This window comes from Ursus maritimus, unplaced genomic scaffold (genome assembly GCF_017311325.1).
Source record: "Ursus maritimus isolate PB19 unplaced genomic scaffold, ASM1731132v1 scaffold_22, whole genome shotgun sequence".
NCBI classification, from domain to species: Eukaryota; Metazoa; Chordata; class Mammalia; order Carnivora; family Ursidae; genus Ursus; species Ursus maritimus.
The window spans coordinates 34,184,807-34,211,385 of record NW_024424675.1 but is presented as its reverse complement, the minus strand read 5'-3'; the positions used below and the strand labels follow the sequence as shown (position 1 = coordinate 34,211,385).

The following is a 26,579-nucleotide window of genomic DNA, read 5'->3' as shown; positions in this document are numbered from 1 at the left end:
GTACCAAGCGAGGACCAGGTGAGGAGGATGTAATGAGAAGATGGGATCTGTAAGCCGGGAAGCCAGCTGTCACCAGAACCCAAGTCTGCTGGTACCTTGATCTTATTAGATTTTCCAGCTTCCGGGATTGGGGGAAGTAAATGTCTGCTGTTTCAACCACTAAGCCCGTGGTATTTGGTGATAGCAGCCTGAGCTAAGACCTGTATCTTCTAAACCAGGATACCTGTTGGTCTGGCAGGTGGTATATAAAAAACAAGATAGATGTGGTGTGTCTTCCTGAGCCAGCGGCAAGATTCAGCAGAAAATAATTGTATATTTTAAAAAGATAGTTGCATTATGGAGCATGATACCAAGCATGAGTTGAAAAATGTCAAGTTTGCAACAGAATAGGACCCAGATCCTTTGGGGAGGGGGCGGTTTGCGTGGATGTTCTGTCTGGAAGCTTGCAACAGTGTATTGGAGCGTGTATACTAGCTCGTAGATCTGATTGTCGAGTTTTCATAAATTTTGCTAGCCGGTTGTAAGCATAGATATTTAAAATGAAACTATATAAACTTGTGATTCAATATATTAAAACAAAGGTAATAGATACTCAAAGCTCACCACTTGCTGATTATTTTACGGTTATCTAAGATCTTGAGATTATCTGTATCTGCTTTATTTACATCAGTATGTGTGGAGGAAATGCTGTGCGGGGGTGTGCTACTGTCCATCTCCTGCCAACTCTGTTCAGTGATGTCACTTGATAGCTTGAAATCAACCACGTGGGGGTACGTACACCTGGGAGTTGGGAAACACTGCAAATCAGAGCTTAGCTTATTGTTTTGTTGCTCTTCTCGATTTTTTTTTTTTTTTTTTTTTTTTTTTTTTTGAGAGAGAGAGAAAGGGGCGAGGGCAGGACAGAGAGAGAGAGAAAATCTTAAGCAGGCTCCACGCCCAGTGCAAGCTCGACATGGGGCTCCATCTCTTGACCCTGAGATCATGACCTGAGCCAAAATCAAGAGTTGAACACTTAACCGACTGAGCCCCCCAAGAGCCCCTTGCTTGTCTAAATTTAAGAAAGTGCTGGAAAATGTTAACAGTGCAGATGAAACGTAAAATGTGTTGTGTCTATAGTGGTTACATTGTGAATAGCCCCCCCAAATGAGGATGGATTCTTCCAGTATTTGAAAACTATCATTTGATTCAGTAAAGAAGTCGCTCACATCATCGGTGAACAAGTGAATTTCTGACATACGTCCTTGTTTCCCTCTTGTCTTAATCACTAATGTAAATAAAAATATAAACTGACATTTGTAGTAAAACTAAATTCATTGGTCAATGACATGAGTGACTTCTTAGCTAAACCAAACAGTAATCAAGAATTTCTACACACGGGGCGCCTGGGTGGCACAGCGGTTGAGCGTCTGCCTTCGGCTCAGGGTGTGATCCTGGCGTTATGGGATCGAGCCCCACATCAGGCTCCTCTGCTATGAGCCTGCTTCTTCCTCTCCCGCTCCCCCTGCTTGTGTTCCCTCTCTCGCTGGCTGTCTATCTCTGTCGAATAAATAAATAAAATCTTTAAAAAAAAATTTTTTTTCTACACACAGGGGCACCTGGGTGGGTCAGTCTGTTAAGTGTCTGCCTTCGGCTCAGGTCATGATCCTGGATCCTGGGATTGAGTTCCACACCGGGCTCCCTGCTTAGAGGGGAGTCTGCTTCTCCCTCTGCTCCTCCCCCTGCTTGTGCTCTCTCTCTGACAAATAAATAAATAAAATCTTTAAAAAAAAAAAAAAGGAATTTCTACACACACACACACACACAACAGAGCTTTCCAGTTGTTAAATATTTACCAACATACCCCCGCTTGAGGGAGACTTGGTAGGCAGAGTCTGCGAGGGTCATTCAAGTTTGAGAACTAGCCACAGAGGACTCTTCTATTATTGGCACGGTCTGATTTGCTGCCTAAAGGGCAGTGACTGTGTCTCACTCATTTTCCTGGTCTCAACTCCCAGCCAGGTTGTTGAGAAAACAGGATGCGTTTTCGAGGTGTGCAAATGAGTGTGGGTATATCCCACAGTCCTCCCTGGCTCTGTAAGGCTCAGTAAATGGCGACCTCATTCTTCCCCGGGCTGAGGCCAACAACTGGAACTCCTCCCGGTTGCTCTCTTTGCTTTACACATCCTAACAGATCCTCGGCAAAGCTGTCAGGCTCTCCCTTGGAAATAGACCCCGAATTTGACCACTTCTCACTACCTCCGCCACTCCCCCAGACCCTAGTCACTGGTCACCTTTGCTTAGATTGTTGCCAAAGCCATTGGTCCCTCGGATCCTGTCCTTACCCCTCAGTTAGATGGATTAACTCGTCCTGGTGTCTGCATGTGGCTGATGCCTGACTGTGTAGCTGAGGGTATGTTCTATAAGGAGGCTGCTTGTTAGGATGGAATTCAGTTCAGTGTCCTGTGGACACTGACTAAAGTCAACCAAACCTGTGAGTAAGAAGTAAGAAGCATAAAATGGTGTCCGACAGCATCGAATTCAAGAAAGACTCTGTGTTTTCTGGAACATGCAAGGTCATTGCCTTGAGAGAACATAAGAAAGCAAGGTCAGGACAGTAAGCAATTTTATTCAGACAGTGGCCATGTGAATAATAATAATAAGACACTATTGATGATGGATCCAGTGAGACACTGATGGATCAGAAGTGAAGGCGTTGTCATTTCTGCACTCTTGTTTCTAGAACATTTCCATCACCCCCAAACATTCCCTTGCACTCCTTTGCAGCTCCCCTTCCCCAACACACACACCTCCTGCCCGAGCCCTGGCGACCGCTGGGCTGTTTGGTTCTGAATCTTCAGCATTGCGTTGTCCACTTGTCAGAGGTTCTCGTGCTCCGCTGGGAGCAGCTGGCGGGTATTCCATTAAGAGCAATGGCTCTGGAGGCAGATTGACTTGTTCTGCAATCATTGTCTTGCTAGTGTCCTCCTTGCATCTCAGCTTCCTACTCCAGAAAGTGGGGATACTCACTCCTCTGGGATTTTGTGAGGGTTACACAGTTCCCGGTACTTAGTAACCCCATACATACCGCTTATTGTGATTGCCATTTACAGAGCATGCGCTCTGGGTTGGGCATTGTGTTGAGTGTATGGGTGTGGCGGCCGCTGCTGGTGCTCTCTCCACATCTCCATGGGCACTCACCATCCTGCACGTGCCCGTAGCCTCCTGCTGAACCTGAGACGCTCTGTACCGGTGTGTTCTCTCACTGTATGCGGGGCAGGCCGGAAGTGCGGGGAGTTAATGCTCCCAGGAGCAGCCTTCAACCAGTGATGGCCAGGAGTTGGCAGGTAAAAAGCCAGCTTTCTTGTTTCCCAGGAGATCAACTCTGAAGCATGATCTACACCCTCTCCCAGGGTCCCCCATCAGGATTGAGCCTCAACTGCCCATAGGGGTAATCTTCCCATGAATACACTGTCTGTATTGGCTTCCTTCTGTTTCGCTTCCCTATTGCCCTTCCAGAACATTCTGGGATCCTCTACCAAGTAAACTAGTTTCACTCTCATGCTCATCTCAGGGTCTACTCCTAAACCAATGGAGCATTTCGTGTAATCCTCAAACAGTCTTATAAAATGGACAGATGTTGCTTCCCCGTTGTATAGTTGAGCAAAATGAGGCTCAGACAGGTGATGTTATCTGCTCAAGGTCAAAGCTTTGGGCGCTCACCCTCTCCACAGCTTCCCTGCGGAACGTGCCTCGATGGGTGCTGCCCCAGGATCTCTTCTCCCCCTCCCACCCAGGGCTCCGCTGACCCTTCTGAGCTGCATCTCCCCCCCTCCCCCCTGCAGGAAGGCCGCTGCCTGTTTGTCATCCTGCTCATGGCGGTGTACTGGTGCACAGAGGCCCTGCCCCTCTCGGTGACGGCCCTGCTGCCCATCATCCTCTTCCCCTTCTTGGGCATCCTGCCCTCCAGCAAGGTCTGCCCCCAGTACTTCCTGGACACCAACTTCCTCTTCCTCAGCGGGCTGATCATGGCCAGCGCCATCGAGGAGTGGAACCTGCACCGAAGGATCGCCCTCAAGATCCTCATGCTCGTTGGGGTCCAGCCAGCCAGGTAAGGCCAGGTAATGGGTGCAGCCCAAAGGTGGGAAGGCAGAGGGACCGCATCTCTTGGAGCCCAAACTCACTCTTCCTGATCTGACCCCCCAGGCCCACAAGCTCATCATGTCCCACCTTCCATTTACTCATTCATTCCCTGAATATGTTATGAGCCCCTTCTGTATGCCAGACACAGTGCCAGGCTCTTGGGCAGTTCTCGAAAGTGTGTAAGAATCACCTGGGGAGGGGCGCCTGGGTGGCACAGCGGTTAAGCGTCTGCCTTCGGCTCAGGGCGTGATCCCAGCGTTACGGGATCGAGCCCCACGTCAGGCTCCTCCACCATGAGCCTGCTTCTTCCTCTCCCACTCCCCCTGCTTGTGTTCCCTCTCTCGCTGGCTGTCTCTATCTCTGTCGAATAAATAAATAAAATCTTAAAAAAAAAAAAAAAAAAAAAGAATCACCTGGGGAGTCAGTTGAAATGCTTATCCCAGGCCTGGCCCCCAGTGATTCGTGTCCAGTAGTTTTAGAGAGGGCCATCTTAGCAAGGTGACTCAGACTGCTGGGGCTGAACCCCACTTTTCCCGCTCTGTGAAATGACTTAACTTCTCTCTCTTTGGCTGTAAAATTAAGATATAATAGCTTAGACCTGTAAAGTGCAATAAATCCTGGTCGTTATCTTCCTAGTTTGCTATTTAATAGCCCAGGTAGGTGAGGAGCGGGTGGCAAGATGGCCCCGGAGAGATGGAGAGGCAGGGGCCATTCCTGCAGGGCCTTGGGCTCCCTGGCTAGGATTGAACTTTCATCCTAAGAGAATTAAATGGACTTTATAATAGGGTTGCACTGTTCTTTTAATCTTTTTTTTTCCTTTGCAATCTGTTGCATCTTAAGGATCCCTTGCTAGAATAATATTTTTAAATGTATAAAGCACGTACGATTTAAAACAACAGCAAACACAAGCAAATGCAGTGACCCAAATAAATGTTTAAAAACAAATTTGTGACGTGGTACCGTATGTACTCCTTTACGGTAAATGGTAAGATCCCTCTACTGGCCTAATAACAACTGCATTTTGAGGCTGTTTTGAGTGTCAGTGGAATTCCAAGATGTTTGCATCTATTATAACAAGATCTGAAAATATCTGTGATCTTAATTGGTGACGGAGTCCCAGGCACTTCTAATACTATTGAGCTTTGTTGTGTTTGTTTATCACCAAAGGACATACTTAATTTCCATTAGAGGTTAGACAAATAAAAATGCGTTTTCCCTTCTCGTTTCCATCCTGAATTATATCCATGGCCCTGCTGGTTATGAATCTCCACTTCGAAGTGTTCAAAGTTGGGGAATGACATGACCAGATTTGCATTAAAAAAAAATTCCTCTAGGCTGCCAGGTGGAGAGCAGATTAGGGGTGACTCTGGGGACAGCCTAGTTAGGAGACTGTTCTGGGTGTCCGGACGAGCAATGGTGACAGCTTGGACTGGGGTGGTAGCAGTGGAGATGAACAGAATGGGCAGCTTTGAGAGCTCTTTGGTTGATAAAATCGATGGGGGTAGTGGTTAAGGAGAAGAAGGTTCTAGATAACTCCTAGGTTTCTAGTATCGGCTCTGTGTCAGGCACTCCGCAGGCTCTGGAGGGACTGTCAGTCCTGTGGGAGAGATTGTATCTATAGGACTGATTCCAGTGCAAAGCGGAATTCTAACCCGAGGGGCATCTGTGGTGTGGGAGCCCACAGGAGAGGTAAGGGGTAGACTTCTTCATGGAGCACGTTACATTTGACCTTGAAGACTGGGTGGGGCTGCTATTCAAACATATGATAAAGTTAGAACAATGAAAACAGCATGACACTAGTCCAGAAACAGATTTTTTTCAATGCTGGATACATATTCTAGAAGAAATCTAAATCAGTGGGAAAGGAATGGATTATTCAGTAAATGGTGAGCGTTGGAATAACTGGCTTATTCTTTTAAAAAAAATCTACTTAGATCTTCATACTAGACATCTAAATAAATTCCAGGTGGGTTAAGAATTCAATGTAAAGAAAAAAGATCATGGAATTTGGATTCCTGCTGGTGGGAGGGGGCCAAGCAATGGTAGGCAGGCAGGAGATCGGGGCCTGTTGGATGTGTTGGTGAGTCCAGGGGAGTCTGAGCAGGTGCCTGGTAGAAATGGGAGGGGAAGTGGGAGAAGAGGCTGGGAAGATGGTTTGGGGAGATATGGTGGACAGTCTTGGTGCCAAACCAAGGTGACTTTATTCTGTCATGGAAGCCATCAACGACTGGGGGGCAAGGGAGAGAAAACTTCAGTGTTGGGGTATCTTTGGACTATTTTACCTTGGGTACCTGTGGCCAGTTCACTGAAACGTGTGGAATCAGTGTCCTTAGACCTGAAATAAGGCTGGTGAGTGAATCTGGTCCCCACTTGGTCACTGCCTTGTCCTCGCTAGGCCTTAACTTCCTGTCTGAAAACGAGTGGGCTGGATTCCCCAGGGGTGGTAAAGAGGACCTCCTAGGCCCCCGTTCCGGATGTACCTCTAACTCCCTCTGTTCCCAGGCTCATCCTGGGGATGATGGTGACCACCTCCTTCCTGTCCATGTGGCTGAGCAATACGGCCTCCACTGCCATGATGCTGCCCATTGCCAGCGCCATCCTGAAAAGTCTCTTCAGCCAGAAGGAGGCTCAGAAGGACCTCAACTGGCAGAGTGATGAGAACGCAGGTGAGGCTGCAGAAGGGGACTGGGGCAGCCCCACCAATGTGGAGGAGTGGGAGCCGGACGCCCAGAGGGTGAGGGGAGGGTGAAGGGAATGCACTACTGAGCATCTCCTATGTGCCAAGTGTTTAAATAGCAATAATAACTGAAAAGTAGCTAAGTCAACCTCGATACTTTGGTTTTTAAAAGATTTGCATTCATGGAGTGCTGACTGCGTACTGAGTGATGAGTTCAACACTTAGCCTGCATTATCTCGTTTACCTCTCAAAACAGCCTTAGGAAGTAGATACGAGACTTTCACCTGATTTTAGAGCATTCGAAGAGGTGCCCAACATCACTAATACCTAGAGAAATGCAAACTGAAACCATGAGATTTACTGCAGTGAGACTGGCAAAGATAAGAAAACTAGACAGTGTCCTATGTTGGCAAGAAGGGGACCATGGGAACCCTTGTGTTTTGCCAGACAGCATGTGCACGGGGTCAGCCTTTCTTATTCTGCAAATATTTAATCAAATTAAATGTGCACATACCCTAAAAAAAAAAGAAAAGTGTACATACCCTGTAACCCGATAGTTTGGCTCCTGGATACCAGTGCCAAAGGAATTCTGACAGAGGTCCACGAGGGACAGGCGTGACAGCATCTGTTGCACATTCTCCGTGGTGTGGTGAGTTCGTAGCCACGTGAGCGCCACCACCAGTAAAGGGGAAGGTCAAGTGTGTACCCTTGAGCGCCGGGCTGCTTTTAGGAGCAAAGAATTAGAGGAACATGGTTCTAGAAATGGATCTCACAAAACATAGTTGTGATTGGGGGGAAAAAGTCCAGAATGAGATCTAGAAGACAATACCATTAGGTAAATGAAAAATTCATGCAAGTGACCATTTTGCAAGACCTTAAGCTAACAAAACCTACAGATTAAACGCATCAGCATGGTTGCTCTGCAAAGGATGGGAGTGGGAAATGGGAATCAAAGGGACGAAAGAAGGAAAGAGAGAAGGAAAGAAAGAAAGAAAGAAAGAAAGAAAGAAAGAAAGAAAGAAAGAAAGAAAGAAAGAAAAGAAAGGAAGAAAGGAAGGAAGGAAGAAAAAGAAAAAACAAAAGAGGGTCCTTGTACAAGGACAGTGAGAATATGCCACCAACTGAAGGATTTGATTCCCTTGAACCTCGGAAACTGTGTTCTAAACAAAACAAAATACAAGTAGCCTCTGCATTCTTAGATGATGAAGCAAAGGCTCAGAGAAGGGAAGTGACTTCCCAAAGTCACACAGCAGACAAATGACTGAGCCCAGCTTTGCACCCTGGCAGGCTGGCTCCAGAGCGCACTCTCTTACCCATGGAACCAGCTGCGTCCGTGGGAGCGTAGGCAAAGAAGGTCTGTCTGCAGGTGGCTTGAAACATAAGGGTTTGTTTTCCTCAAATATCAAGAAGGCAGAGAAAGGCAGTTTCAGGATTGATTCAGAGGCACAAAGCTATCAGGACTTTTCACTGGCACCTGTATGATTCCCTTAGTCTTTCCCTCATTGTGGCAGTGGCTGCCACATTCTGTGGGCTTTAAAACATCTTTCTTTTTATTTACATAAATGTATTTAATTTAATTAATTTATTTATTTACGTTTGAGAGAGAGAGAGAGCTCCTCGTGCGAGCAGGGGGTAGGGCAGAGAGAGAGGGAGAGAGAATCTCAAGCAGGCTCCATGTTCAACGCAGAGCCCACGTGGGGCTCGAACTCATGACCCTGAGGATCACCTGAGCGGAAACCAAGAGCTGGACTCTTAACCGGCTGAGCCACCGGGCGCCCCTATTTACATAAATGTATTTAAAAAGGAAGCTTTCGATTGGTTCCTATGTGGGCAGAAATCTCTACTTTATCACCAATATTGAGTCTTTGTTCTTTTAGTAACCAAAGCCCCACATGGGCACATGGCTTTGGAGAGAAAAAGTTGAATTTCCCTGCTTCCCTTACAATTAGGTGTGGTCCCTTGACTAAGCGCGGCCAATAGTCTCTGAGTGGCAATGGTGCGTGCGACTTCCGGGGCCTGCCCTTCCTGCCCTCCAGTTCTGCTGGCTGGTACGTGAACATAATGTGGGGACCAAGAGATGCCACCTGGGAAAACCACGTGTTGAGGGATAGATGGCAGATGTACCCTGGGAACTCTGGATCATTTATGCCAAATAACACAGCAAACATGATTCATGAAACCACGGGCTTTGAGTGCTAGTTATGTTTTTCTGAATATGTGTTAAAAATTGATCTATATGTTAAAAATCTCAATATCGATTCACGTATCGTCTAAGTTAATCTCGTTTACCGTGGTATGGGTCTTTGCCGATCATGCCACCAGGGTCTTGCTTATTTTATTTTCACGTCAGCCCCGAAAGCTAGAAATGATGATAAGTACTTTACAGGTGAGGTTCAGGGAGGGAAAGTGACATGACCAGAATCAGTTACATTGTTGGTAAAGGAGCAGAGCCCGGACCTACGAAAGGTCAAAGTCTTCCACGTGGGAGGGAAGAGATGTTCTACAGCAGGGGTCAGAAGACTGTTTTTGTAAGTGACCAGACAGGAAATATGTCAGGCTTTGCTGGCCACACATCGCCCTGTTCAAACTTCAGACTGCGCCCTTGCCGAGAGAAAGCGTCCATAGGCGAGATGTAAGTAAGTGGGCGTGGCTGGGTGCCAATGGAATGTTATTTATGGGTGCTGAAATGAAAACTGCATGTAATTTTTACATCATGAATATTAGGCCTCTACTGACTTTATCCGGCCATTTAAAATGTAAAAACCCTTCTCAGTCGGCAGGCCGTGGGCCAGATTTGGCCCGTAGGCCAGAGTTGGCTTCGTTTGTTTTCACACTGTTTCCCCGGAGTCTTGGGGCTTCCAGAGAACCGTGTCACCGTCCCCTTGGAGTGGTGACAAGCAGAGAAGACTCTGCACCTTCTCCTATGTCTACCGCAGCTCCCCCACTTCACCTGTTTTATCCGCTGGGCATCCCCGTAACAATCACAGATGGTTTACTGAACCCGTACTTCGTGCTGGGGCTCCTCGTAGGGCTCTTCGCAGGGCCTACCGTCTGCAGGACGTGGCGCCAGCCGTGACGTCATTTAGAAGATTGGAAACTGAGGAAGACATTTTAAAAAGAGAGAGAGAGAGGATGAACTAGCCTCCAAGGTCACGGTTTCAAAACCGCGGCTCTGGTATTTTGAATCGAGGCTGGCTGACTTCAGAGCCTGAACCCTTAACCTCTGGTATTCTGCCTCATACACAAGTTTTTTCCAAAGAGTCTAGCGGCCAAAAAAAAAAAAGTTTGAAAGCCATTTTCCTTTCATTATCAAGATAAAAAATCTGAGACCCAGGAAGGGGAAGGGACTTGCCTATGGTCGCACTCAGTGTTGGGTGCAAGGTGAAATCCAGAGTCTTCTGCCGAATGCTGCAGGATGTCAGGAGGTAGGAGGGCCTGGGAAGCTGGGGCAGACACCTACTTTCGCAGGCGGTGGGATCAGAGAGCAGGGATTGATTAATGATCAGCCTTAAGACCGAAAACAAAGTTAATGCCAGAGCAAAAGAGAGATGTTCCCTTTCACGCAGTCTCTGTGCTCTGTCCTGGTGGCAGGTTGTGAAGACACGCATGGAGGGAGTGGAAGAGTGTTAGTGGACCAAGACAGGGGTGGGGAGGCTCCTGGGGGCTCTAGGTCCATGAGGGGTACCCACAGCAACAACAATGATGACAGTGTGAGCTCTCAGTTCCTGAAGACTGACCACATGCCAGACGCGGTGCTGTATTTTTCACACGCGTCAGCTCATGTAATCATAACGGTGCTAGGAGGTAGGTGATCCCATTTTACAGATGCGGACACTGGGCCTCAGGGAGGCAAAAGGATTAGTTAGTTGCTGAGCTCTGTCTGAAACTAGAATCTGCTTGTAAGCACCATGCCAGAGCGGGACAGAGCCTGGGGCAGGGCAGGGCTCGCTGGACAAGACTCGGGGTGGGGGGTCCTCAATCTTGGAGAGCAGCCCTGATGTTTCTCTTCAGTGTCTTCACCCAGCTCGGCTCCCTGTGCTGCCTGAGGGACCGAGGGGCCACGTGGGTGGTGGCTTCTCCAGCGCCCCACGTGTGTGTGCTCATTAGATTCTCCACTACGGTGCTGTAGGGATGGCCGTGTCATCGTGCCCATTTTATAGAGGAGGAAACTGAGCTGCACAGGCGCCCTCCCCCCATTTTATGTAGGAGGACGCTGAGGTTTAGAACAGTGGCGTAACTGATCCATTCATTCGTTCACTCATGAATTCCGCACATTTATTGAACACATACTATGTGCCGAACAGTGTTCTGAGTGCACAAGACTGCACCAGTGGAGCTGGGAATCCATGGGGGAGACAGGTAATAAATAAATCCCTCTCAACTAGGACTTGAAGGAAACTTAAGCTGCACCAACGTGTAGGGTCTTATCACCCGGGTGAGCTGATCTGCATTTAGCCTTCAGACCTCTGCAGGCGGTCAGCAGGCCCAGCCGCGGTCAAGTGACCGTCGGCTCCCACGGCTCCCACGGCTCCCATGGCTCCCGCTCCCTGTGGGTACCAACAGGAAAGGAGCAGCCCAGAGTGGAGAGGGGGCGGGACTTGCTCCCCAAGCCACCTGCTGAGACAGGAAAGAGCTGCAGCTGGAGTCCGGACCCTTCCTCCGAAATGACCTCAGTCACGTGTTAGAAAGGACCTCTCACGGGGCTTGGGCTGTGGCTGAGGCATTTGTGGGGGTCTAAGGAACTTGCTCTACGTTGAACGATGTCAGAAATCAGGGGCAATTCTACTAGTAAAGAAGTAGCCATTCAGTTGGCGAGAGAGGGGGACGTTTGGCATTTTGTGGGTGGCCAGTGGCTTTGGTCTAAGACAAGATTATAAAGTGCCCTCGCATGTCTCATGTTCATCTCTGTCCGACGCTGGTGATGTGTAAGATCGTTTAGGTCCAGCAAGAGAACAACACGGCATATCTGGTCCGACCAGTTCCAGATGTCAGAGGGCCTCTTTCTTCTTCTATCTCAAGAGAAACCCACATTGACTAAATCCTTGCCAGCGTTCAGATTCCTGTTAAATTCTTTCAGTGGCGATTCTGGCAAACGTTGGCCCACCAGATCTAGCCTGGGGCCTGCTTTTTGTGCGACCTGTGAGCTAAGCATTGTTTTTGTATTTTTAAATGGTTGAATAAATCAAAAGAAGAATGTGTTGTGACATATGAAAATTCTATGAAATTCAAATTTCAGTATCCAAAAATAAAGGTTTAGCCGCACATATTCATTTCTATATTGTCTAGGCTGCTCTCATGGCAGAGTTGAGTACAACAGAGACGATAGGGCCCCCAAAGACTAAGATATTTACTATCTGGTCTTTTACGGAAGAAATTTGCCAGTCCCTGCTTTAAATGGTGTCTTAATCCCTTCAGTCTGCTGTAACAAAAATGGCATAGATTGGGCATTTATTTTTCACGGTTCCGGAGATCGGGAAGTCCAAGATCAAGGTGCCAGCAAATTTGTTGTCTGGTGAGGGACTGTTTCTTGGTTCACAGATGGCCACCATCTTGCTGTGTCCACACATGGCGGGAGGGGTAAGGGAGCTTTGTGAGGCATCTTTTATAAGGGCACAAATCCCATTCATGAGGGCTCTGCACTTCTGACCTAAATCACCTCCCCAAGTCCCTACCTCCTAGTTTGTCACATTGGGGATTAGGTTTCCGCATATGAATTGTGGGGGGATGCAAGCATTCTATCTATAGCAAATGGGTCAACTCCTTAATCCTCCTGACAACCTTAGGAGAATTATTACTTCCATTTTATGAATTAAAGAACTGAGGTACAGTGAGATTAAGGGATTTATCTAAACCAGGGTTTCTCAACGCCAGCACTACGACATTTTGGGCGGGATAATTCATGGTTGTGGGGGCCGACTTGTGCTATTATAATAGGATGTTTAACAGCGTTCCTGGCCTCTACCCACTAAATGCCAGTAACACACTCCCACCCCCACCTCCACCTCCACCTCCACCTCCACCTCCAGTTATGACAACGAACATATCTCCAGACATCACCCAATGTCCCTTGGAGGCAGACTTGGCCCAGTTGGGAACCACTGATGTAACGTTACGTAGTAAGTGACGGATCCGTGATTTGAACCCAGAACCCATGTGTTTAGCTATCAGTCACACTCTCAATGCTCAGAGATAGGTCTTTTTGCTCCTAGTAATGGTTTTAGCTGCAAGAAATTTTAATCCCTTCAGTTTTTCTTGTTTCCAAAATGTTACTGAAGGCTTCTGGGGCGACTAATCTATCAGACAAGGGATGTCTTTAAAAGGAAGCCAGACCTGTCCTGACTCTATTCTCCTCTGCTCAAACACTCCCCTGGCTCTGCTCACATCTGATTCGGTGTAGAAGCCAAAGTCCTTGCTGTAAGCCCCAAGACCTCTGCGTGACCCAGCCCACCTCCTGGCCTCCTCACCCCCGCTCCTTCCCTCACCTCCCCTCCTACTGCTCTCTCCCTTCCTCATGCCCCTCCGGCCCTACTGCTTGCTCTTCTTCTCAACACATCAGATACACTCTCACCTCAGGGCCTTTGCACTTGCTGCACCTGTTGCCTCAAGCCCTCTTCCTATAGCTCTTCCTGTGACTGGCTCCTTTTATCCTTAGGTCTCAAATCAGCTGCCATCAGCTCATGGTGTCTTCTCAGTTGGCCTGATCACAGCAACCCACCTGCTTCCCGTCCCCACTCTGTGATCACTCTCCACATATCACCCACTTTTCTTTCCTCCGTCACTACCTGAGATGTTCTGTATTCATTTATCGTCTGGCTCCCCTTCTAGAATATAACCTTTATGGGAGCAGGGAGCTTGTTCTGTATTATTCACTGTGTACCACAAGCTCATACCCAATAGCACACAGTAGGTGCTCAACAAATACTAAATGAATGAATGAATGAATGAATGAGAGAGAGAGTGGGGTCACCCAGCCTATTGCTGATCTATTCTAACTAGTCTTTCTCAAATATGCCTTTGGCAATGGCAGCCTGGGTGAGTCTAGTCCAGAGGACCTGCCACTTAATCCCTGCCCACAGGCCTGGGGCCATCTTCAAATAGGGACGGGTGGGATGGAAGGAGGGAATTTTGAGTGCCTTTTTAAAAAATTTAATTAACAGTATAGGAGGGAAACCTGAAGAAGCCCTTTTCACTGACGACATGAGAACAGGAATGCTCCCGTCCATTCGTTACATTACACTAAAGACATCATGCTCTTTCCTCCTAGTGGCTGTGCGGAGGAACGGCCTGCACCCCGTGCCCACGGAGATGCAATTTCTTGCCAGCACAGAAGAGTGAGTTCCTGGTACAATTGATGGAGGAACCAGTGCTTGATCTGAGGAGATGATGAACAAGAATTCAATGCTGCAAGCAATCCTCCCCCCAGCCCCAGATTTTTCTCCAAATGACCTAGTGCCCAAGTGTCTACCATCCATCCCTTTGGCTTGGGCTTGGACATACCCAGCCTCCTTTAAAAAAAATGCAAGCGTAGGTAGAAAGGGCAGGGGAGCATATTAAGTCCCTCTGGTAAGGGGGAGGCTCTGAGAGGAGGGTCCAGAGGAGCAGGAGCATACAAACTACATGACAGTCAAGGAGGAAAGTCATGCAGACCGGCATCCAGAGCCTCTAAAGACAAAACTTCCTAAGAGACAATCACAGTCCTTCACGCTGGTGTGACTTAGGAAGCATCTTCACATTGACAGCACGTTTAGTGGCTGGTGTCCTTTATATTTGGCAGCGTGGTTAAGATCTTGGGGTTCGGAGCCCTGCAGACCTGACTTCGAACCTGGCTCTGCCACTTACCGGCTGTGTGATTTGGACAAGTCACTTAATCTCTCTGAGCCCCTGCTAGTTTCAACCACCAACTGGGCATGAGAGTGGAACCCACCTTAGAGGGTTTTTTTGACAGCAAATGAGATTGTGTTGAGCAAGTACGGATCATACCGGCTCCTACATGCGCTTGTTACGCATGGCGTTGTTACCTTGGGTGATGAAACAGCAGGAAGTCAGGTCACCTGCCGGAGGCATTGCTGGACATCAGTCAGGTCTGTTTTATTCATTCAACAAATATTTACAGATAGCTTACGATGAGCCAGGCACTGCCAGGGACGCAGCAACGGACAAAAATCCAGCCCTTGTGGAGTTTACGTCTTGATGACAGGAAACGAACACATGAGTAAAATTCACAGCATGTCAGATGGTTGGTAAGGGCTATGCGGGAGAACAGAGCAGGAAAGAAGGCTAGGGAGGGGGCCTGTGGGGTGTGAAAAGGCCGTTTTAAAATAAGTGGTCAGGAAAAGCCTCTCCAAGAAGGTCACACGTAAGCAAACACCTATAGGAGGTGAGGGGTCAAGGGGGGATCTTTGGGAAGAGTGTTCTCAGCAGATGGGCCTGCAGGTACAAAGATCCTGAGAGTCGAAAGCAGCCAGGAAGCCAGTATGGCTGGAGTTGGGTGAGTGGATGGGAGGAATTAGGGTCAGAGAAATCGCTTATGTGGTGGTGGGGGGGGGGCAGAGCATGAGGGACCTCATAGGCCAATGGTGTAGCCTTGACTTGGAATGACATGGGATCCAGTGGAGGCTTTTAGCAGAGGAGGGATGTGACCTCATGTCTGGTTGTCTTATTTCATGGTCTCTGCTCCTTCTTGGTACTATATCTGGGGGCTTTTAGTCCAGCTTTGAGGTATGGTGACTGTGACTGGCCCAGCCACTCACTACCCCACAACTGAGGAATCTACTTGGACCATCTGCCCACACAGAGCTTGTGCTGAATCTAGTGGAAAAGACCCAGTCCTCATTCTCTAGAACTCCATGTCCCCTGAATGCAAACCCCATCCATTGGATGGAGACTCTATGTCCATTGGAATGAAAGTCCCCTCTCTAGGCCTCAGTTTCCCCATTTGAACAAAGAGGGGCTTGCATTAGATGAGCCCTCAGGCCCCTTCTGTTCTCTCATTCTCGTTGTGAGGCTCAGTCTGGTTGGGTCCCCACGTCTGGGGGAGCCCACAGTTCCTGGTAGAACTTTCACCCTGAGAGGTCAGGCCATGACATTTGTCTCCAGCTGCGTCCAGTCCTTGTCTTCCTTTTAGACCCCAAATCATATCCCAATTGCCTTCCAGATAAGGGGCCTCTTATGTAGTAATTAAGGCCAGAAGATATTTGAAGTATCTTTGATTCTCTAAAAAAAAAAAAGAAAGAAAAGAAATTAATGTGTTATACAGGGACAATTCTTAATTTCATTCACTTATAAAAATTTTATAATTGCACAATTTAAAAGAATACACTTAAACAAAAAGAAAAATGTACACAGTATCTCACTCCCAAAGATAGATTAAAACCGTTAAGTGAATACTATTCTAGACTATTTCTGGATGCCTCTCTATGTACGGAAATGCATTTTTTAAATAAAAACATTGCTAATGCGTATATGCTCTTCTGTAACCTGTCTCACTTAATGGAAGGTAGGGAACATCTTTTCACCTCCATAAATTTATGGCAATGTCATTATCTTTTAATTATATAATTAATACTTTTTAATTTTATTCTTTCCCAATACTCTTTTAACTGCACCAGGAAAACCCAGAAAATACAAAGAAAGAAAAAAAGAGGATAAAAAAGAATCCGTATTTCCACCCCCAAGAAAGGCACCAACGCAACTTTGTGTATACCATTCTAAATTTTTCTTGATACTCATATATTCGTAACATATGTGAATAGTTTAAAAATAAAAAAAATTAAGCAGTGCGGTTACCGACACTTCCCCCTTCACGTTATGGATATCTTTCATCTTAACAAACATCCATCGAGATCATCGTTTTTAATAGCCGCGTTGGTGTTCCAGCCAGAAAGAGGAGCGGTTTTATCTAGCCAACCCCTTTATGATGGAGATTTAGGTTGTTTTCCATATAAACCGCAGTCCTTGCCGCCGCGAACTCACCCGAACCAGAGGCACCTGCCCAGAGCACTGAAGCTGGAAGGCTGCCCGGCTTTAGAGGCTTCTGATGCCGGTGCTGAGATGCCCGCCAGGAAGACCACTTAGTTTTCCCAACCCACCCAGTGTGTTTCCCCATGAGGCCCAGGATTCTGAATGTGCTCTGAACGGCTTCTCTTTGGGTTTGTTTAAAGCAAAGACTGCCCTGAGGCCGAGGCTCCATTGGACCTTGTGGCAGACTGCAAGAAGGAGGAGGAGTATCGCAGAAACATCTGGAAGGGCTTCCTCATCTCCATCCCCTACTCGGCCAGCATTGGGGGCACTGCCACCCTCACAGGCACGGCCCCCAACCTCATCCTGCTTGGCCAGCTCAAAAGGTAAAAGCAGGTGTGCTCCCCCCAGCCCTGGAGTTTCCGCTCCTCCCACCCTTGTCCCTCTCCATTACACGTTGGGGAAGTCTGTACTGGATGTCTTCTCTTGGCCATGCTCTGGGGGCCCAGCAGGGTCCAAACCCAGCAAAGTGCCTGCCCTGGGGAACTTCCATTTTGGTGGGGGAGACAGGCAATAAAGGAAAAGGGGAATGGATATATTATATGTTGGTGTGATAAATTATGAAATAAAACAAAACAGCATAAGGGTGTGGAAGGGACAGGAGAGGATGCTATTTTATATAGGCTGGTCGGGGATGTGGGACCTTTCTAATAGGGTGACATCTGGGACCTAGAAGCTATGGGAGCACGGGAGGGAAGAGCATTCCAGACGGAATAGCCTGTTCAAAGGCAAGCAGCACAGAGACCAGTGAGGCGGGGGTGCGGAAGGCAGAGGGAAGCGTGGGAGGAGATAAGGTAAGTTGTTAGGACCCCAGCTTTTCCTGCCAGTGAGATGGGGAGTCAGTGGGGAGCTGGGAGCGAAGTAATGACATGATGTGACATCTACTCTAAAAACAACCCCCAACCAGCGGCTTTGGTCTGTGGCTGTGAGGCTCCAGGAGAAGCCTGGCAACCAGGTGCACAGGCCAACCATGGAGTGGGCTCTGCCAGAAGCTGAAGTCTCCCCAGCAATGAAGCTGTTCAAAGAGTGTCTGGGTGTCCACCCCTCAGGGCGGGAGAATAAAAGAGAAAGATTCTCAGATGGCATGACTTGTCAATTCCATTATCCCGAGCCTCTTAGTTTGAAGATGTAAATAATCCCAGTATTTCAAGATTCTGTTCCTAAGATTTTCAGAGTCCAGGATTCTGAGAGGTGGGGATTCTAAGCTTCCTTTGCAGTGGAAATACATCATATGTTCACTTAATCACAAGAACGCAAATGTAAGCATTTGGCAAACAGACACAACAGAAGTGCTTCCTATGCAACGTGGCCTCAGGTGCTGGCCAACTTCTCGATAGTCAACCGAAGAATCAAGGACTTCCTAGGATGAAGGGGGAAAGCTGGGCTTCCTGAGAGCAGGTTTGCTATCACTTTTCATCAAGGTGATTTTCATGAGAAATTCTAAGTACACCTGTGTTTTACGTCTTGAGCCGATTTTAAACCTTAATCCTCCACTATATTCTCAGGTTCTAAAATCTTTTGATTTTCAGAGTTGATGGTAGAAGCCAGGGGTCCTCAGCCAGGGTGCAGAGAAGAGTCAGCCAGGAGGGTGAGAAAAATATGCCTGGGTCTCCGTGGCAGAGACTTTGATTCAGGAGGTGTGGATGGGGGCCAGGCATCAGTATTTCCCCCAATTGACTTAAGCCCCCTGCACACCTTTGGTGTCTTTTCACCTTTGAGCAAGGCCTCGCTGTGCCTTCTGGGTTTTGCTTAGGGACTGAAAAACCAGAAGCCAAGATGGTCCCGCTTGAGACGTGGGGACAATCTGGGTTTGGCCCCTTTAGTGTCCTCAGATAGAAAGAAGTGACAGCAAAGGGCCAGTCAGCCGGGAGGACGAAGCTGGAGCACATCCCTGGGCTGGACAGGGAAGATGTGGGCTCTGGGGCCTTCTGGGGCAGGTACCGATTGGGGGATAGGGAGGAACGGGGCAGGGCGGGGGCAGGTGCTGTCAGAGGGTTTTCAGGCTGCCTGTCCACTGTGAGGCAAGCAGGGCTTTCTTCCAACTTGAAAAAAAATTAAGGAAAAAATACTGGCGATAGAAGTAAAAATATCAAATGTGAAGGATTTTGAGTAAATTACATGCAAATCACATGCAAATCACACACAATATTTAAATTGCATAAGCTTGGACATTCTGGTCTAGAAGGAGGGGATGTAAAATGAATGCCAAGTAATACGGGGTTCTGATTCTCTAGCCAGGAGTGTGGGGGAAGTGGGGAAAAGGCTGCCCTGAGTGTCCCCATTGGCCTTTGCTCCCTGAATACATTTTATTACTTTACGCTGATTACGTAGGTACATTATAGAACATTCAGAAAATGTAGGGAAAAAACTTGAAATATGTTCAATCCACTGTTAATACTCAGCATACTCTAGTTTCTACACGTAAACCTCGGTGTTCTAGCCAGGGAATAGCTGCCTGTACGTATACTATGCATCAGCGGGGCTGACCCCGGCGGGCTCTCATCCCCCCCCCTTCTCCAGTTTCTTCCCACAGTGCGATGTGGTGAATTTCGGCTCCTGGTTCATTTTCGCCTTCCCTCTCATGGTGCTGTTCCTGCTGGTGGGCTGGCTGTGGATCTCCTTCCTGTACGGGGGAATGACCCTGAGGTACCCCTCACGCTTACTTCGAGCTTTGGGCCCGACGGGGGTTCTGGCTTCCTTCTCATTGGGTAGAGGGTGGTCTTCTCAAGTCGAGTTTCCTCCTACGGAAACCGAGGGTCATCCCTATAATTTCATGTTCCCTTCTCATGCGGTGACTAGAGTAGACCCCACGTCCCAGGGATGTGAAGGTTATGGGTGGTGTGACCTGCCTGCGACGCCCAGACCCTCAGTTAACGTCACCCATCATGGGTAATGACGGATAGCACTGTCCTTTGAGTAAGATAAACACTCCTACCAGAGGAGAGGGAAGTGCGCTCTCCCCCATTTTATGGGGCGCTGGTACAGGAGATAACTTGGGGTGGCATGAGGACAAGGTATTAAATAACATCGACTCATAGAGTGAGAAGAAGAATCCTTTATCAACTCACATAGAATGGAGCAAGTCTCAGCTGGGTGGTGGAGAAACTGTAAAACCTTTCCAGCATTCCCAAATCAGCTTTTTCAGCAAAGAGCAAGCGTCCGTTCCGGACACCTACGCCAGCAACGGTGTCCAGCCAGAGCATAATAATTGCTTTGCTTTCAAGTATTTATTTTTATGATTACTTTTTTTATGGCAAGTGACTTTTGTTTTCCATTTATGGGAGTGATATAAAGCTTTCTATTTATATACATTTCTTTAGTTGAAATAATGAATCTATTTAGAGGAAGATATTAAGCAAATACGAACCAGGTGGTATGTGGATATGGGAACATTGTGAAGGTAGGTTACAAATGCCTGGAGTTGGGGACATCCTAACATAGGAGTGACAGCTCAGGGCTGGGGGTGGCAGGCATGTCGTAGAGTCATTCTCCGACTCCATCCCCTCACCTCTCTGGGCCTTAATTTGCTCATCTGTAAAATGGAACCAGTGAAAGTTACTCTGGATCAAAGAGATGTGAAAATGTTTGAGAATAGAAAGGCTTTGATCGTGGTGTTCCTTGACTCACATGCTTCCCAGAACTCCTCAGAACAGAAACTCGGTTCAAAGCTCGCGTTAGTCCAGAGAAGCAAGCCCTAACCTTGAACTCAGACGGACCAGAATTCAAATCACGCTTCCATGTGACCTTGAGCAATTTGGTAACCTCCCTGAGGATTAATGTCTTCCCTTGTAGATTGGGGCTAAAAATTACCTACAGCTAAAGTAAAGGCTGAACAAGTCAGGGTGTGTGAACTGCCCAGGACCGAGCCGGAAATAGAGCCTGTTTTTCTGGTCTACCTGTTTCAATCTAATAGGGTTCTGCAGAGCTCAGCCATGAGGGGATGGAGGAAATGCAGGTAGAGGGAAGTTCAGTGACAGATGTGTTTCTGGGCAACAGAGAAGTTTCAGGCCAATGCCACGACACCATCTCCACTCAGCAAATATCCGCTGAGCGCCCACTCCGTGCCGACCACTGTCCCAGGTGTTGGCTGTCCTCCCTGCCCTTGGGGAGCTTCCACTCAAGGTGGGGAGGACAGACAGGGAGCAGCCAAGTGCGGCAGGAACGCCAGCCGTAAGTGCTGTGAAGGAAAAGACAGTGAGATACGTATGCTGTGCCCTGGAGGGCTCCCACCTGACTGGGAGGTCAGGAGAGCTTCCTTGGGGAAGGGACTTTTGAACTGGGATATGAAGAATGAATAGACTCAACTCAATAAAGGGGAGGGAAGAAATGGACACGGTGAAGAGCATTCCAAGCAGCTAGAACAGTAAGTGCAAATGTCCTGAGGCTGGAGGTACCAAAGGATGTTCTGGAACTGAAAGGTTAAAGTGACCGAGTTCAGGGGATGAGGGAGATTTGTGGGAAATGAGGCCAGGGAATGAGGCAGGAGTTTTCATCTGGGAATGATTTTGCCCTACCTCTGATCCCCTCACCAGGGGACATTTAGCAATATCTGTAGACATTTTGGTTGTCACAACTGAGGCATTACGCCTGGCATCACAGAGGCCGGAGTGCTTCTAAACATTCTGCAATTCACAAGTTAGCCTCCTGCAGCGAGGAACGATCCCACCCCACAGCCGAGAAAGATCCTGCCCCAATATGGTAATAGTTCCAAGGGTAAGAAACACTGGGCTAGATCATTGAGGGTCTTGTGGGAGTTTGATCTTCATACAAAAGAGCCATTGTGAGGATTTTTTAGAAATATATTCATTTGTTGTTGTTGTTTTAATCTGGATAAGCAACACGTAACACGTGGTTCAAAAATCAAAACGATGCAAAGAGGTATGCGGTGAGAATTCTTCTTCCCAGCCATGCCCTCGTTTACCCATCCCCCAGTACTTCCCCCCAAACAGGTAGCTGCTTTTATTGGTTTCCTGGGTCATCTTCCAGAGTTTCCTTAAACACATACAGGCAGATACGGTGTCTTTTCTGGTGGCTAGTCTCCCGGACAGATATGATTTTGTATGTTAGCATGTGTTTTTGTAATGTCCATAGGTGAGATTTTGGAGGCAGAGAATAAATACCTTTTCCTTTTAATAGATATTATCAAGTCATTCTCCATAGGACTTGTACGAATTTGTTCTCCCATTTATAATGTATGAGAGTGTCTGCTTGCCTGCAGCCGTGGATTTTTGCCAATCTGATAAGAGAGAAAGAATCTCCATTCAGTTTATTAAGAGTCATTTTGAGCAACTTTTCCTATTGAGAGGCAACGTGAAAAGCTTTCCTAGCTTCATAAGAGCCACTGGTATTTTCTTTCCTGTGGCTCGTTAAATTGTGTTTATGTCCTTTGTACATTTTTCAAATGGATTATTGATCTTGGCCTTACTGTTTCTAGGACTCTTTATATTGAAAGATTAGTGCTTATTCTCAATCCTTCTCATGTGGCTCCTGAATTTTCAACTACAGTTAGAAAGATTTTCCCATTACAGGAGTTGTAAAAGAAAGAAAGAAAGAAAGAAAGAAAGAAAGAAAGAGAGGAAGGAAGGAAGGAAGGAAGGAAGGAAGGAAGAAAGAAAAGGAAAGAATCTCATGTTTTTATCAAGGTTCTTTTTTTTTTTTTTCTTTGTCTGTTTCTTTTTACAATGAGATCTTTAACCTGTTTGGAGTTTGTCCTTAGGATGCAATGTGAGGTTTAGATCCCCAACTTCAATTTTTGTTCCAAGTGGCCCCCCAGCTGTCCAGTGCTATTTATGGACACACAAAAGTTTTAAAATTTGACAAAGTCTGATTTATCTCTTTGGTTGCTTGAACTTTTGGTGTTATATCTAAGAAATAGTTGCCTAATCCAAACCCAGAAAAATTTACCCCTGTGTTTTCTTCTAAGAATTTTATACATGTGGCCCTTATAATTTAGGTCTGATCCATGTTGAATTAAATTTTTTATATGGTTTGAGGTAGGGGTCCACATTCATTCTTTTGCATGAAGCTATCCAGTTGTCCTAGCATCATATGATAAAAGACGATTTTTCCCCCATTGAGTGGTCTTAGTACCCTTGCCAAAACCCAACTGAGCACAGAAGTATGGGTTTATTTCTAGACTCCCCATTCCGTCACATTGATCTGCACGTCTAACACGACTGACCGAATAGCTCATCTTTTCTACACCAATCTGAGATAGCAACTTGATCATAGACTAAATCCGCAGTCTGTATCTGGACTTCCTATTCTGTTGCATTAGTTTATTCAGGTGCCTGTTTGACCCCCTAAAGAATTGTAAGACTGGGAGTCCTATGATTAGACTCACATTTTTAAAAGACCACCGAGGCTATAGGTGGGGAGAGCAGATTTCTGAAAGGGAGGACACAAGCAGGGAGGCCTCTCCGCAGCAGACTGTTGTGGCCTCCAGATCAGAGATAATGAGGCTTCGCCAGGGGGTGTTGGGGCAGTGGAGGAGTTAGTCATACTTGCAGTGGCCACTCCTCACCTCCCTACTTTCTGTTTCAGGGGCTGGAGGAAGAAGAAATCTGAGATCAAAACTGATGCAGAAGACAGGGCTCGCGCTGTGATTCGGGAGGAATTCCAGAACCTGGGGCCCATCAAGTGCGTGGTATGGGGGTTCCTGCGGGGTGGGGGGAGACAGCCCTGCATAGCCTTTCAGGAGACCTACCTCCTGGCCTGACCTCCGGACCCCAGGGAGCTGAGTTTGGGGGAATTTCAGGACGATGGCCTAGAAGCCTGGGGATGGAGAGTATAGGGTTGGCTTACACAGTCAGCCTCTTCCCCTGGTGATGGGGCAAACGCCCCGAGAACCAGGGAGCCCCTCAGGGTATAAGTTGGGGGGGGGACCTCCTGCCCTTCCAGCTAATGCACTCTTTCCCTCTGGGCACATGGGATGGCCAGCACTACCTCGGGCTGCTTCCGGGGACTTTTTCAATGCATGGTTCCCATTCAGTGAAAATACCTAGGAGTCAGGAGGTCTGCACCCAAGAGCTGGCTCTGCCACTAATACCTATGCAGCCTTGGCCAAAGCACTAACCCTTTCTGGGCTCTGCTCCGCAGTCTGTGGAATGGGCACATTGGGGAGATATTTACTGCAACGTTTGGGGATTCCGTGTGTCTGCCCCTCTCCCTGTCTGTCTGCCCCTCTGTACAGCCATGTCCCTCTGCATGTATGACTGTTCCCCTCTCTCCTGCCTACTTCTGTTTCTGTCTGCCTGTTTCCTTTTTTTTTTTTTTTTCCTGCTTTTCTGACTTCGCCTCTGCTTTGCTTTTTCTTTCTCTCTGGTGATTCTCCTTAGGACCTTGGGAAATTCCGGGTGGGCATGATATCAATAACTTGGGGGGAAGGTGGTGCCTGATGCTCTGGAGGGAGCCTAGGGGAGTGTGGGAGCCCCTGGACAGGAATCCCTTACACCCCGGGATACCCTTCCCCTCACTCTGGAGAGTGGATTACTTCTCGCAGCTTCTCAGAGGCAGAGCCCCAGGCCAGGTCACAGCCAGCAGGCACCTGCCCCAGGCCTTCTCACGCTGCGGTCTGCCCAAACCCCACCATCAGCAGGGCGCCTGCCTCTCTGTGCCACAGGTTTGCTGAACAGGCCGTGTTCACCCTTTTCTGCATGTTCGCCATCCTCCTCTTCTCCCGGGATCCGAAGTTCATCCCTGGCTGGGCCAGCCTCTTCACCCCTGGGTGAGACTTGGGGGACCTGGGGGTGGAGCCCAGCGGGGAAGATTCTGGGAGGGGGTGTCTGGAGCTGAAGAGGCAGTGCAGCTGGAGGGGCTGGGCTAGGTGTATACCCTCGGTCCCGCGTGACTGTAAACAGCTCCTTCCTTTACCCGCAAAACAGTTTAGGTTCAGATGATAAAACATCTTGGGTTCTCATGTGTTAGGAGCTTTGCCTGTGGAATCAGGCAAAACTAGGTTCAAATGCCAGCTCTGCCCCTTGTAAACAGTGGTGCAACTCTGAGCACATCATTCATTCATTCGTTCATTCATTCACTCATTAGTTTGTTGGTTGAATCGATCAACACTTATTGAGCGCCTATTATGTGCTCCACATTGTGCCAGGTGCTGGGGACACAGGCAAAAGCAAGTGTTCGACAACAAAACCCTGCAGATTGTGATGAGGGCAAAGAGCGAGCAAGAGGGCTATGTTAGAAAAGAACGGGGGGGGGGGGGCATTGACTTTGGGTAGTTCTGGGAGGAAGCAAAGTTCAGAAGAGTAGCGATAAGCACTGGAGACCTGCTGGGAAGGTCTCCTGAGAGCCGGAGGCAGCAACTTAATTTAGCACATTTGGAGAACTGAGAGAAGCCCAGGGTGACTGAGGCTCGGCAGGAAGGCAGGAAAGCATGGCTGAATGGGCAGGCGAGCCAGATCCTGGAGAGTCTTATCGGACACATAAAACATTTGCATCTTTTCTGTGGGTGAGGCTCTGTGCCTCTGTTTTCTCATCTATAAAATGGTGTTGTCATAGTACAATTCTCATTGGATTGTTCCAAGGATCGATGAGTTAGTTCATGTCCAGTGATTAGAAGAGCTCATGGAAAGAACTCAGTAATGTGTGAGTTCCCCTTACTAGGGGATGGAGAGGGGGAAACAGGCAGGAGTTCTAACACCATCTAGGTGACCCCCTGTCATCTAGGACAGGGCTGGCAAACTAAGGCTCCTGGGCCAAATCTGGCCCTCCTCTTGTTTTTGAATGGCTTTTACCTTTTTAAATGGCTAAAAATCAAAAGATAAATAATATCTGTGACACATGAAAACCACATGAAATTCAAATGTCCGTGTCTACCAATAAGGTTTCATTGGAACTCAGCCACATTTATGTTCATTTATGGATCGTCCGCACAGCTTCCACACTGCAAGGTCAAAGCTGAGTCGGGACAGAGACCATACGGCCTGCAAAGTCAAGTGTTTACTGTGTGGCCCTTTACAGAAGACGCTCACTGAGCCCTGGTGTAGGGGAAAGGCCTTGCTGGCGTGTGTCAAAGTGGTAGCATTGGACGGGCAGCGTCAGGGTCTGTTTGAAAGTTAGAAATGACAGCACCTGCTACCTGGTGGAATTTGGGGGCATGAGGGAAGGAGCAGCTGCACGGACGGTGGTTAGCTGGAGAAGAACATTCTTTAGGAGGCTGTGGGTAGCTTGTCAACAAGTCGATTTTAGACTTGGGTTAGACTTGTCAAGTCAAATATGTCTTTCAAATACTGCAAGGGAGAGCGTAGGAGACTCGAGGACCCCGTACATTCGGGAGCTGGGTAGAAGAGAGACACGGCAAAAGCAGGCATTGAGGTAGATGGAAAACTGAGAGCAATAAATGAGCAAAGGCCAAGTTTGGGGAGCATTTTAAGAGAGAGCGAGTGGGTGACTGTGTCAGATTCTGGCGTGTCAGAACATGATTAGATAGGAGATATGTCCTCTGGCTTCGGTGAGATCTGATGATTTCCATCAGCTCCATCTGGCAGAAATATAATGTGAGACACATATATAATTTCCAAGCTTTAGGGGCCACATTTAAAAAGTCAAAAGAATGAAATTAATTTTTAATAATATATTTCATTTAACCCAGTGTATTATTTCAACATGTCATCCATATAAAAAATTACTGAGATATTTTACTTTTGTTCATACTCACTCTTTAAAGTCCGGTGAGCATTTTACAAGGCAGCACATCTAAGTTTGGTCTTGCCAGAATTCAAGTGTCCACTAGCCACGTGTGGCCGGTGGCTGC

General features: G+C 47.7%; 1 protein-coding gene across 3 annotated transcripts in view; it reads left to right on the top strand.

Annotated features, from left to right (window-relative positions):
* The first annotated feature begins 3,641 nt into the window (after window positions 1-3,641).
* SLC13A3 (solute carrier family 13 member 3) overlaps window positions 3,642-26,579 on the top strand; it is a 44,516-nt gene continuing 21,578 nt past the window's right edge. Inside the window, exons 1-7 of one of the 3 annotated variants that reach the window (XM_040638420.1) lie at window positions 3,642-4,087; window positions 6,622-6,785; window positions 14,061-14,127; window positions 16,957-17,139; window positions 19,334-19,459; window positions 23,357-23,452; window positions 24,435-24,539. In XM_040638420.1, coding sequence (XP_040494354.1) covers window positions 3,645-4,087; window positions 6,622-6,785; window positions 14,061-14,127; window positions 16,957-17,139; window positions 19,334-19,459; window positions 23,357-23,452; window positions 24,435-24,539 — 1,184 coding nt within the window. In that variant the 5' untranslated portion in view covers window positions 3,642-3,644. The remainder of the gene's footprint in view (window positions 4,088-6,621; window positions 6,786-14,060; window positions 14,128-16,956; window positions 17,140-19,333; window positions 19,460-23,356; window positions 23,453-24,434; window positions 24,540-26,579) is intronic. The other 2 variants (XM_040638422.1, XM_040638421.1) reach the window with 2 other exon arrangements.